Source organism: Pleurodeles waltl, chromosome 1_2 (genome assembly GCF_031143425.1).
Source record: "Pleurodeles waltl isolate 20211129_DDA chromosome 1_2, aPleWal1.hap1.20221129, whole genome shotgun sequence".
NCBI classification, from domain to species: domain Eukaryota; kingdom Metazoa; phylum Chordata; class Amphibia; order Caudata; family Salamandridae; genus Pleurodeles; species Pleurodeles waltl.
The window spans coordinates 1,030,040,483-1,030,054,080 of NC_090437.1; the positions used below are offsets into that span (position 1 = coordinate 1,030,040,483).

Below are 13,598 nucleotides of genomic sequence, written 5' to 3' on the forward strand. Positions count from 1 at the left end.
CTCACTAGGCACCTGGAAACGAACAACCACCTTTATCTTTCCATCAGAATGATCACAGTACGAAGGTAGTTGGTTTGTGAGGTCCCACCTAAGCCCAACCACTTTAACCCAGTTGACCCAGCCATTTGACCCAGATTCAGTTGTGTTTCCGTGGACACCCCCGAGCCTCATACACCACTCGTTCCTTTGGTGCACAGCACTTTCACTCGGCTTTGCCACTCAGATAGGGACGTGGAGGACGATGACATTCAGCACACAGCAATATTTCTCTTGGCCACCAGGAGGGCTGTACCTAGGAATACTCTTTCAGCTCTCGTCCCCCCCACACCCTCCATCACCCTAAGTAATATCAGCTTGGGAGAGAGGAGTACCTCCGAGCCAAGGGACTGTGTCAGCTCCTGCGCTACTCCAGCCCAATAAAGTGTGATTACCGGACACACACACACAACATGTGGTAAAAATCTGCTGGTTCATGCCCGCATTTAGGACAGGAGGGGCTTGAACGGAAGCCAGCCTTATGCATTCGGAGAGGTGTAAGATAGGCAGTGTGCCAGTAGTACATCTGCACTAGCCGCAATCTAGCGGTGATGGCAAGCTACCGTTGGGCCATCAGAGCATCGTGCCAATCCTCATACTCCAGTGGACCAATCCATCTCTCCCACTGGTGCTGCAGATATTCCAGTGTGTCAGGCGAATTGGCGATCAGTATACAATATATTTGGGAGATACCCCCTCGTCCCAGGTACTCCATAAGTACTTTTGCCTGTAAGGGGCTAAATTCAGGTAATGGTCATGCCATTGAAATCTGGGCCTGAAGAGTGTTCCTCAACTGTAGGTACTTGTAGAATTGGAAGTGAATGAGGGCATAGGTACAGCCACATGTTTTAAGTGGGCTACCAACCTCACCGGATATTTTTTGCACTATTCGCTGGCAAAGATCAGGAAAGCCACCGTCCAATTCTCGATGGTGACCAGGACCAAAGCCATTTTGCCAGCTCAAACTCCTCTTCTTTGGAACACTATTTTGACCACAGATCCCTATGCAGGTGCTTCAACATTTTGACGTACAACCCTTTCCAAATTTTTTCTTTTGTTGCCATCATAAGGTGAACCCCAAACGGTTTAGAAGTACGCATGCAGGGCAGCGTCTTTATTTTAGTTCCTTGCTCTCTAGCCCTTCCTGCTTGTCAGCTTTGTCCCCGACAACTTGCACACCGTCAGACCTTGTTCTAACCGCTGCTTTATCATCCACCTGATGCGAACTGTCTCCCTTTACTGTTGTCTTGTCTGCTCCTTTCAGGTCCCCCGTTCTCTGTTCCCATCCTGCATCCCTGCCACCACAAGGCTCCACCGCCTCTACTTCCACTGATACCATCCTATTGCTATGGCTTCCTTCTATGAGTTTAAATGGCGTCAAGGTCGGTGGCCACTCGTGACTCTGCCGCCCTGCCGGTTGCATTTTCTTGGGTGCATCCCAGTGACTGCTAGGGCTCCCTTCAGCACTCAGCACCTGTAAGACATGAGGGACAAGGTAATGCATTTCTACCCTCCCCCACACCAGCTCTTCATTCTCTTGCCACCATGGGGCCTCCCCCTTCATGTGCTACCCTATTGTCCCACACTTCCCCTTCTTCCAAACTCTCTTCCTCACAATCGAGCATAATGTGTCTTCACATCTCATAACCCACCGCCCATGATGGCCCTGCTTGCTCTTCTTGATACCTGGAAGTGCATGTACGATGTGTTCTGGCAGCCCATGATGGGCTCCGAGGGGCCGTAAAGTGCCCTCTCTCCTACACTGCCGCAGAATGAGAGTCAAACTAATGTGCCCAGACGTTGCAGCTGCTTGAAACCTTCCTTCCCTCAGTCTGTATCTACGGTCCGGCACTGTGCCTCTCCACCAAATGCATATCTTCCGCCTTGATCCAGCAGACTGCCCAGGGCTCTGTGTTCTTTTAATCTCAGGGGTGTAAATCTGCACTGAGCTCTCCCAAGTCCGCTATGCCACTCTTTGCCAGTACCAGTAAAACAGAACAGAGGCCTGGTGTGCTGGACAAGACCCTACCTACCCGAACCCTACGCTCAAAATCTTGGTGTGCTATCCTGCCCTCCAATGCCTTGTCCTCCCTGAGTGATTCTTTGTACTCCCCTCCAGAAATAGGGGCCTCTGGTTGTCCTGCCACTCCAACCTGATGCTCCACCCAAGGCCTCACACCCCTTTCCCTACCCCACTGCATCCTTGCCTGCCATACACTTTGGTTGGGGGCCTACACTGGAAAACCCCTTTGTCCTCTTGTGACCTTGGAATTGGGGGTGAGGAGCATACAAACTGAGTACCCACATAAAACAGTTGTCATTCTAATAACCCCAGAGCAGACTTGAGCACCACAAAGCTATACTGGCATCAGTACATCCAGTAGGTGACCTGGGAAAAATCTACTGCTGGTAAAGGCAGTGGCGTAGGTGAAACTGACGCTTGCCATTACTATCTAAATGCACTCAGTGAAAGGAACCCTGTACAATGGATGTAGATGTGAACCCCATCCTCAACCTGTGGCCCCTCATGCTCGTCCTCATCACTAGACTCCAACATCACTGCACTAAAGAAGAGGCTGGACCTATATCCCCCCCTGTCCTTGTACACCCCAAATACCTGCCAACCTTTGCTCCTGCCCTGCTGCCTGGTGGGCACTATCCATTCACCTTTATGCACTTCCTGCTTCCCCTATGAAGCTCTCCTAATACTTGCTGTGCCTGCCAGATACTCTCCCACCTCCCAGTTAACCTCTACTGTCTGTTCATATAGCCCTTCAGGGAATTGCATATGATGCAAATGTGGCACAGCACTTGGTGCGTCAAAAACTGCCTCCTGACCGTCTTCCGACCCCTCCCCTTCTCCTTGTACCTTTAATTTGTCCGTGCTCCTCTTCCCCTGGGCTTTACTGCTGATGCCCGAGCGTTGCCAGAAGCCCCGCTCCTTTCCCTCCTGTACTCCATTCTGCCAGGACCTTGGAGTTGTCTCTCGCATTGGCTGGGCCTGCTTGGAGGCTTGATCCAGACGACTAGTTTTTTCAGGTATGGGGCCCTCACCATGACCTAATGAAGCATGGTGAGAGCCCCAAGGTCTTTCCCGCCTGCTTGAGGACTCTCACCTCGCCACTCACATGCCCTCTGAAAGCCGGTTTCAGGCGTGGTGTCGAACATGTCGATACTACTACCGCCAAACCAGCCTCAGCAAGCCGCATGGGCTGCACTTCATGTAGCACACCCAACGCGATAAGACCTAACCTGCCTGCCGCTTCCAACAATCGTAACAACAAATTGTGGCTGTGTAGAAATGGTGCGCACTTCCGGAAAATAAGCTCAAGCATGTAATCAAAGTACATAAACCATCAAGTCTCAATTGGATGTTGAAGGAGAGTGCCCAAGCGGTTTTAACACCCAGCCACAAGGTGCATGAACTGTCGCCTCGGAAGGTCCAAAGTTGATTTGTAGAGAGAAGAAAAACCACGGCATATCGCATATTCGTAGAAGTGTCAATTTATTCTCCTGTGGTGTATCAGAGAAGACATAACCTGGCCCAGTGAAACAAATGGGCGAGGTGTCAACAGGCCAATACAGTTCTCATATTCGGAAAAACAACAGCCGACACTTGTTTCGTCAGAAATTACTTTTTCAAGGCTGTGAACATAATGATATGGAGATGGAATGTGTCAATCACATGTATTACATGGATTATCGTACAATATATTGCCTGGTGTGAAACAGGAATAAAGATGAAAATTGTGAATGAAGAGAAAGGCCAGATTCCACAAGTTAACAGTGTGCCATGTTTCAAACCGAGAACATAAAACTCCCAGAGCATTGCTCTTGTACATGGTCACAGCTCACATCGCCCCATTGGCTCTCTCGCCTCAAGGCCCTTAGTAGGACACATGGCACTGCTTTCTTCAGCAGAAACTCCAAGTCTATTCCAGGACCTGCATAATTTTGTGAATTAAATAGGTCTCCACCTGCATCTGTAGTTTAGGCATGAAGCTAGCAAGGCATTCAGTGAATACCAGATGTGGAAAGGTCAGGTATAAGAGGAGTCCGCGTAGCTGCTTAGGTGAGAGAAGCAGCTGGTGCGCATCAGTAGCAATTCTGAAGACAGACATTAAATGAAGCACATGGTGAAATGCTTAAAACAGCAGCATAATTGAGAATGCCACTGCTCATTACTGTGACCTCGGAATTGGGGGTACGGAGCAATCAGACTGAGTGCCCTCAAAAAACAGTTGTCATTGTATTAACCCCAGGACAGACTTGAGCACCACAAAACTGTCCAGGCATCAGTGCATCCAGTAGATGACCTGTGGAAAATCTCCTGCTGGTAAAGACAGTGGCGTAGGTGAACCAGAAGCCTGCCATTTCTATCTACATGCACTCAGTGAAAGGAACCCTGTACAAGGGATCTAGATGGATAACATGGCCTAAACACGGTCTACAATTTTAAAGGGATTACCAATAGAGAACGGTCACTGAAGAGAAGATGAAACAAGGTAGAGAACTGGCAGTGGCCTAGGAAACTATGTTGGAGATATGGGTGCAATTTCCTTTTCTCTAAGAACCCTCTTTAAATCTGATAGTTTCTTCCTTTTTTTATTCTGTCAACTTTCGAATGCAAAGCCACTCTCTTGGCTTGTGTTTATTTATCAAAATGAGTAAGTAGCTGGGTACGTGGGTGCCAAGCTTTGAAGAAATGCTTGGGATGTAAGGGGCACCGGTGGGCCAGGGTTGTGCATTATGAGTTGGCGAGGCACCCCCTCCAACTCAGGGGACAATATTTATTCAAGTAAAGAAGAGGCAGACACTTTCTCAATTGCTTTCTTGTGAGAAGGCAATCCTACAGCCACGTGTCCAAGGCAGGAGTGAGCACATACACTGTGTGTGTGGTAGAGGTATTAGAGGTGGCAGTCATCCCTGAGTCAGAGACATACTCTTTACCCCACACCCAAACCACTGACACACAATTAAGCTTATGCATGAGATAATTTCTCTAGAAGGGGCTGATATGGGAGAGAGTGGCATATAAACCAACCTGCAGGGTTGTGGAGGTTGAGTTTCATATTTCAGCTGCCTACTTCACTGCATGGGGTGGGCTGCCGTTATATGTGCTTCCTCAGGTCTAGGCTGCACCACTCTGGGAATAACAGGTGGACCTAACATGATCTATACTTAACTTCGAGCTCTGACGCTTGTTTGGCGTATTGACTTAGTCTTACAAATGCACAGCTTGTTGCCATGTTTTGTAACTGCTGCAAAGCGTTGAAGAATTCTATTTTTGCAAAGTTCCTTTGTCTGTGCCAGTGCTAAAACCGGTACATGTATGCTTCCAGTTCCAGTATAAAAGAACCTTTTTAGAAGGTCTGAAGCCAAAATAAAATAAAGATGCACTGTCCATGTTTGTGCCATGCCGCACCTTCAAATGATTGCAATGGGCAAGCAGGGGCTGTGTGCCCTATTACTGGGTATAGGTTAGATTGTGGCTTCCCTGATGCCAGCGCTTTAGCAAAAGGCAGAGCAGCTGCTTAAAAAGCTGCTTTGTCTTTCAGTCTGCAGGAGGCGCTTGCCCGCACCTCAGAGGGGAATGTGATAGTGTGGCAGGTGGGCGTACCCGTCTACAAAAGGAAGTTTAGGGGGGTCCATGTGACTCTCTTTCAGTGCCTCAGAGGTCTGCCCTCAAGGGGCACACTGACTATTATAGCGCACAGTCAGTGCACCTCATAATGGCTTATGTGTCTCTGAACCCGTGCCAAAACTACAGTGTGGGTGCAGAGGCAAAAGATTTCCCTCATTTGCATGGTGCCACACCCCTATACAAATGAAGAAATGCCCTCTAAACATAAAGCTGGCGCTTCATTTGTGCAGGCGCCATCTATACTACAAAAGGAGCTGCAAAAGCATCTGAGGTCCCTTCTGTAATCCAACAGCGGCCTATGAAGGTAGAAAATAGGGACACAGGCCCGTTGGAGCCCTGGTGTACGGTCTGTAATATGAGTTATTTTTCCCTCCGCCCTCTACCAGGTTTGCAGTGCAGACATCAGTACTTTGGGAAATTGGTGCCCCAATCAAGTTTCTGAAGCAGAAGTGAGCAAGGATGAATATGCCATTTTAAAGTGTAATCTTAAATTAAGCTACCGTCCTGCCTAGGAAATTACACTGGGAAAAGTAAGTAAGGATGTAGTAGCTCGCACATTATGCAACACCCATCACAATAGGGGAAGGTGACTTGAGGCTGAGACTGTAAGGAGGGCTGTTCTCATTCTATGTTAAAATGACTATTAAACTGGTATCAAAGCTGAAACGTACCCTCACAGATGGAAAATAACCCAGATAGGGCAAAGTCAAGGATGTTATTAGGGCGCTCACATTGCAATTTACAATGTTAAAAATCATCTAAGAAGGGCACTAGACACCAATAAAGATGTACACAGTTGAACTGGGAGATGATAAAAAACTTTAGCGCTGACTCACAGTAGTGAGGCAATTCATCCTTGGACATTAAGGCGGATGGAGTGATATTCTAAGCTACTAATAACAGCTGGTGGAAATTTCAAAGATGCCACAAAATGTGAGGATGACATATTGATTAAATAATACAGAAACTGGGGGTCTGCTTTATTAATTTAGATCACTGCAGCAACAAATAGGTTAATTGGGTGGCTTAGGATGCGATAAAGAGTATCATTCTCAGGAAATATGTTTGAAAATTCTACCTCGGAACAGGTGTGAGTGGTTGAACCTAATGCCATGTTAATCGAATGTTACTTAATTCCGGTGTAAAAAATACCAAATGCATAGTCTTGAAAATCAGACAGTAAGACCGTCAACATTGCAAACACCGTCACAGTGTGGCTTACAGGGACACAAATCATGGGCCCACACACTTTGCTAGATTTAACGGGACTTCTAGTATATCAAAAGAGAGCGAATCAGGCTACTTTGGACATGTTAATGAATGCCAGGAGTTCACTCCAGACATTTACCCAGACCCAACTCTCCAGTAAAGGTATCTGATCAGTTAGGTTCTGTAATATGTGCCTATTCAATACAAATTCTCTAAGCCATTAACAAAAAGCTGGTTGTTGGCTAGAAGCATGGCAATACAATATACTACTGTACCTCCATTCAATCATTTTTGTGCAGCATATCCAGAACACACGAAGGGAGCCATCAGGGCAGGTGTTTTAATGAATGCCTAATACTAGAATGTCACTACATGTGAATTTTGCCTATTGTCAGATATTCAACGTGTTGTTTCAGTGGGAACATGGGGGTGAGAGGTCACTCCAAAAAGGTGCCTATTGTAATTGGGCTTCTCAATAAGAGCTCGAGGTTGGTGAATGCTAATGCCCGTAAAGGCATTTCCAACATAAACATTTCTGACTAGATTTGTGTCTGTCTACCCACTCACGTGAACGGCGACATCAGGCCATTTCTGAAGAAGAATCTGGGGAAAGAGTAATTCTAAATTATATGGTTTAAGAGCCCCGCATTTCTTTGCATTGCTTGTGTATTTTTTTTTTTTTCTTTGTTTCAAGCGACTGTAATCTAGCGGTATGAGATGATTAATTACCGATTACTTAGCCAGGATAATACTGATGATTTTACAACTTAACATAAATATCTGAAAAATATGATCACTGATGTGGAACTTCGATGTACCTAAAATGTTGCTGGTAGTTTAAAATAAGAAGATAACAATATTAACTTATTTACACCCATAAAATGAGAGATTATTTCAAATGTCCCTATTGCAACTTGGTCAAGTCCCAAACTGCTTCTGGCTTGTTTTTATAGATACCCGCCAACTGGGGAGGGCGGAGCTTAGAACCCGCAGTATGAAATTAGGCATTCTTTCCACATGACTTCAGATGGAAGCCTGGAGATCTTCATATAATGGATATAGTGTGCGACATCACCATTTTTTCTGAGCTATTACATTCTACTTTGTCAGCACTGAAGTGTGCTTGTATAATACGGTTAAGTTGCTTTCATATTATCCCAGTGAGCGAGCACAGTACTAGTGACCTGACGCAGCATTTCAGCAGCCCCCACGCCCAATACTGACAAGTATTTACCTACGCTGATAACTTCTTAACACTTACGGGCCTGGTATTACGTTGACACACAACTCTGGGCAAAGCTTGGGAGTACGTTGTGGGATTTACTCATTTTTACATTCATCTGTTTGCTTTATGAACTCTATAATTTCCTCCACATGGTGAAAGAAAAATTTAGTATTGTAATCTTAGGAAACTGTCAAAATGCTGAAGAGATTTGCAGGACTCACAGCCATCATAATACTGTGGAACAGGAGTGCATCAGCAACATTGTTCACTGCTCAAAGCACGATGTATCTTAAGTTTGACAAACAGGAAATGTACTCATGTATCATAACCGGTAGGAGAAAGAGTTAATGCCCTCTGTTTCACCCCAGGCCTCGCCCTTGCTTCAAGTATAGTGTAATTTCATAGCAACACACCCTGGGTGTCTCAACAAACTAGTTATCCTGTACACTAAATATATAATGTGCCTTGGCTTGTTTGATCTGGAAGCGACTGGGGCCCTGATCGGTCCAAACACCTCCAGAACCACTAGAAAGGGAGAATTTACCCAACACTCAAGGAGCAAATGAAAAACCACAAACATAAAGAAGCTTTAAGACCATACAAACAATGTTGGATTAGGCAAGTGTGAAAAAATGTTCACTGAAACCCAACCCAAGCTGCAGAAACAACACGTGTTCTTTGCACAATGCATGCCTTCACCGACCTTGCAACTTCTGGTTTTCTTTCTCCATTCGCAGAAGCAGTATCTGCTGAAGGATGGCCTTCTGCCACAGGTCACGTAATTCTTGAGACGTTCGAGTCCTTTGCATTGCTGGCCCTAAAGGACCATCTTCAAACACGGGCTCTAAGGGTGATCGGGGTACCAGGTCCCCCAAGTCCAAGCGTTCTAAAAGGACAGAAAAACATTGTTCACACCTTATCGAAGTTCAGCATGCAAATAACCCTATACTTCTCAGTTTGTATTTATAGAAACTAAAAACATACGAATAATTTATTTTCAACCTTGCTTTACATACAAATAATTTTAATTGGTCTACCTGTCTGTCAATCACTGTCTCCGTACCAATATGTCACTCAGTCATTTTATGAGTCTTATGTGGGTTTCGAACGGTAGCTGGTTTGGTGCAAGAAGTCTGTAGTAAGTCAGTTTAAAGAATATGCTTGCTGGAATAACACAATTGGATCAAATGTTATGGCTATTTCTAATTGATGAGCGAGCAACTTGAGAAATTTGCAATTAAGGACATTTTGTTGTTGAATGGCTATCCAGGCAAGCCAAAGTAAGTGTAGGGGTTGCAGATGTGGGAGTACCATTTACATTTTCTCTTTCCATTCCAATGGAGAGCAAGTAGTTGTTTCTTTCCATTCCAATGGCGGGCAACTTACTTTATATACACAAGCACAAGGGGGCTGGTAAATACTTTGATACAAGGGACAGATGCAAGAAACAATTTTGCATTTCCAAACAGTGCGTGTCACAAAATCACAGGTTTGCAAATACAATTTTTTTTAAATTAGTTTTTTTAACGATGTACTAAGTCCATTTTGTGAGTCAGAAATGTAGTTCCAACTCACAAAATGGGTTTAGTGATCTATTCCAAATCACAATTAGGAAGTGGAATTCATTTCTAAGCATGATTTGGTATGGTAGGTGTCAATGGCTAGAAACTGCTATTGAGGTTTATACGACTGATCAGTTGCCAGCACACCTCAATGAAGGTAATAACTAATTTGCAAAGGGGATGGGGTTCTTGGGGACCCGTTCCCCCTTCAGGAATCGTGTTAGCAGCCTCACCAAAAGTAGGCAGTGGTTCTTGGGACAACTGCCTACTCCCCCAAATATCTTCACAGGCAGGAAACCTATGCTTTTTGCCCCAGGAGCATTGGTTTCTTTAAGAAAGGCAAGCTTTTTTTTTTTTTTTTTTTTAAAGGCTCCCTTTATGGAAAGCAAAAGTAGGGATGGTGGTGTGCTGTTCCTTTCAGGTCACCATCCCTGACCTTGTAACCCATCACGGTGAGAGCACAAATAGTGACCTCCTTAATTAATATTAATTGATCAGGTCGTCCTGCAACCTGCAAATTATGTGATGCAAGCCACTAGTATATCACAATGCAAAAATTAAAGACTGGTTGCAAAATTCCGATGTACAATTTGCAACCACTTTTTGAAACAGTCTTATAACAATAATTTTCATTAGTACCTGCAAGCAGAATTAGAAATACTTGGAAACAATTTTAAATGTAAAAAATTAGAGTAAGGAATTTGCAAAGGGAAATAACCAGTGTTGACCGAATGAGAATTTACCTTAAAAAACAAGAAACAAGAGGTGTCTGGCAAAACAGGAAACGGTTAGTTGAATTAAACATTATGACTGGGAGAGCAGTAACAGCACCGGGGACTGAGGACTGTCTCTTGTTGTATATTGAATTGAAGCACCTTTTTATTAAACAACAGTTTATGGTTGCAGTACTTGTTTACTATTTCTTTCATAATCCTCAATTGTAGACATTAAGAAGGAACTTGAAGGACAGAATGCAGGACTGTTCAGAGGTAAAGAGGAAAGTATAGAGGGTGTCTGGGTGGGAAGAATTGGAGCAGGAGACCAAGGGAGGAAAGGGGACTATTGAATGGGGTGGTGTTTTAAGGGCCTTGGGGCGTTGCGCCACTCATATTTTGGTCCCCTTTGCCCCCAATTAAATGTGAACAACACATTATACACTACTAAATACTAACTAAACATTTTAAAGTCCCCTTCAGTGAGCCGCTGGCCGACTGCAGTATGCATCAAGCATGCGAGGTGGGGGTGGGTCCTGAAGGAGCCAGTGTGGGCCTGAGGGGGTGGGGCAGTACTTGTTGGAGTTGTCCTCCTAGTTAGTACCAGGACACCTGGGCCCAAGTGCGCATGTCAGGTTGGACAGTTCCCTTTCTCTAGCAAGCCAGACATGTGCACTAGATGTCTCTCCCACTCTCTCCACCAGCTATTAATGAGTTGGCGGGGACTCAAAGCTGCAGCCCCCAGTCTCTGTCATGAGCTGTGAGGTTGCCTGCCCTGGCCTATTCAGGCGCTGCTGTAACAGCAGGATCAGCGTCTGTACTGGCTACAGTAGAGACAGATGCAGTAGTTACTTGGGGCCTCTGTTGTAGTGCGTGCATGTGAGGCAGCACGGGAATAAGCGGTCTCTCTCTCCCTTTTCGCGTGCCACGAAGAGACAGGTGTCGTTTGCTACTAGTCTGCAAACCTCTGAAAAGAGCTTCCTGCTTTCAAATAGGTAGGTTTAATTATTAATAGTGAGTAGGCGATCTGTGACCGTGCAAATAATACACGTGTATTCATTACACGTGCAATATCGTTTTTACCAGATCTGCATATCACTTAAAGCAGTACCCATATATGCTTTTGCAAACACTTTAAAACTGCTGGTGCAGTTGGTGCAGTATTTGGCTGAGATGTATTTTCAATTGTCAGGAAGGACCTCGATCTGTTTGTTTGCACGTGAATGAAGGGGTCAGGGACCAACAAAAACCAATAGAAACATAAGCAGCTTTGCTTGTACAGGTCAGATGTTTTGTTTGTGCTGAACGTGTTCCTTAATTTTGATGACTCCTTCAGATGGCAACAATACTATGTTCAGTTACCTGGAAAATGTAATAGTGCACTTACAAAATAAAGTGTTAGATTGTACTTCTCAACCAGCAGGCAATGGAGGCGGCCTTGATTGCATTATATGTATGTACTGTAACATTCAGACAGCGCTTAACGCAACAGGCCAGGGCGCTGAAGCGCGTGCCTACATGGTATGAATGCTACACCAGGTAGAGTGGGTGGTACTAGGAAAGTTGATTGGGAACACCACCATGCACAGTATGGTTACTACAGTGAAATACAAACGGACTTTTTTGTGAACACAACCTTCTTTCTGGGGCAAGACAGGTGAATACTGTATTAGCAGACACGTTTTTGTGAAGTGCATGTGATATGTAGCGTTTTCCTGGAGTTGTTGCTTTGCCAATTTCAATGCAGATACAGCAGCAGCAGTCTATTCCTAAACTTATGATGGCACTGTAAGAATTCACTTTCCGGGCCAAACGGCATTCAGGCACACTTCGCGGATTAGTTGTTGTTCTGCAGCGCCCTTTGAAAGATGCACTTTTTGATTTTCATTTGTGTAGTCCGATGCATCCTTGTATGTCCTTGAGCATCAAACCAATGCCATTTGAAGGATAGCACTCAGGACCGCGATCGGTTTGCCTCTTGAAAGGGCCTAACACACATTTATGAGCAGCACCGCTCGCGCAGGATGTTTTGTTTGTTAAACAACTTAACTCGGAAAAGTGTCATAAATCACCCCTAACCGTTTCCAATTAAAGCACCAGGCCACGCAGCCCTTACTCCCCAGAGGAGGATTGATAACATTGTACAAATGCTTGCAGGCTTTCATGTAAATGAATCGCATTTTACTTTTCATAATTTACTTGGGCTGTCCTGTCCACTTCCTTTGCCAACACAACAGTTTACAGTTCGTCGGACTCCTCCTGAGCCCTCTGTCCCGTGGTGTGCTGTGTTTATGGCCTGACAAATGGCTTGCATGACGCGTACATAAACAGGTTTGCAGAAAGCAGGAGGTTTCAAATACAAGCAGCAAAATGCAAGCCATTTGTCTGGACATAAACCAATACAAACACAGGGTCTGGTGGTAACAGATTCCGTGGGTTGGCATCAATACGATTCCTCGGGCTGTACTCCTTTCTACTGTAATCTAATCTTTGAGAAAGGAAATCCCAGGAGGCCCCACTTGCCTTTGATGCACTGTTCGCGTGAATAGATGACTGCAGGGAGTTAGCAATACCCAGGTATGTTAAGAATAGCTATAATAATGAATAAGCAGCTGCATACGTCGTTTTCATATGAAATCTCTGTATTGATGTCATAACTACACTTTCACAATTGCTTTAATACCCTTCTTGCTTCCTCAAATTTGCTTGAAAGTGCACCATTTTCCCACTCCTTTTTCAAAATTATCATAGGGGGGGAAGGGAGGGTATGGGAGCGAACTCCCCAGGCCCTCCCAATGGAAGTTGGGCTTGCCTGCTTTGCACATTCGCCACAGGGCACCCATCACAAACTTTTACTCCCCACTACTTTCAGATGTCCCCAAACGCCACTGTTATAGAAAAGAGTTTTATAAATGGAAAGAGTAAAGAGGTGACCCCTGGCAGGTAAGAAAAGAACATCCTTATAAGAATATGGGCAAGAGGCTGGAGTGAGGAGCAGTATTGAGGAGGTAAGGTGGCAGAAAAATGGGGTAACTCAGAAGGGGGCATGGTGAGGCCAGCCAAGATGGCATGCTCGACTATCTGAGGCTCCGTCCACCGCCCGGCAAATCGCTGCACACCCTGAGCCAGTGGCCCTGCATCAGGACCACTAAGGGGCACAAAAAAACCCTACATACACCGCCGTACCTGCCGGTGGCCCCTGTGTGCCC

The 13,598-nt window shown here is 45.3% G+C and overlaps 1 protein-coding gene across 10 annotated transcripts in view; it reads right to left on the reverse strand.

Moving 5' to 3' along the window:
• Nucleotides 1-13,598, reverse strand: part of TBC1D1 (TBC1 domain family member 1) — an 844,646-nt gene that overhangs the window by 236,668 nt on the left and 594,380 nt on the right. For all 10 annotated transcript variants that reach the window (XM_069202113.1, XM_069202110.1, XM_069202112.1 and 7 more), the window contains one exon: nt 8,818-9,000. In XM_069202113.1, the coding sequence (XP_069058214.1) occupies nt 8,818-9,000 (183 nt within the window). The remainder of the gene's footprint in view (nt 1-8,817; nt 9,001-13,598) is intronic.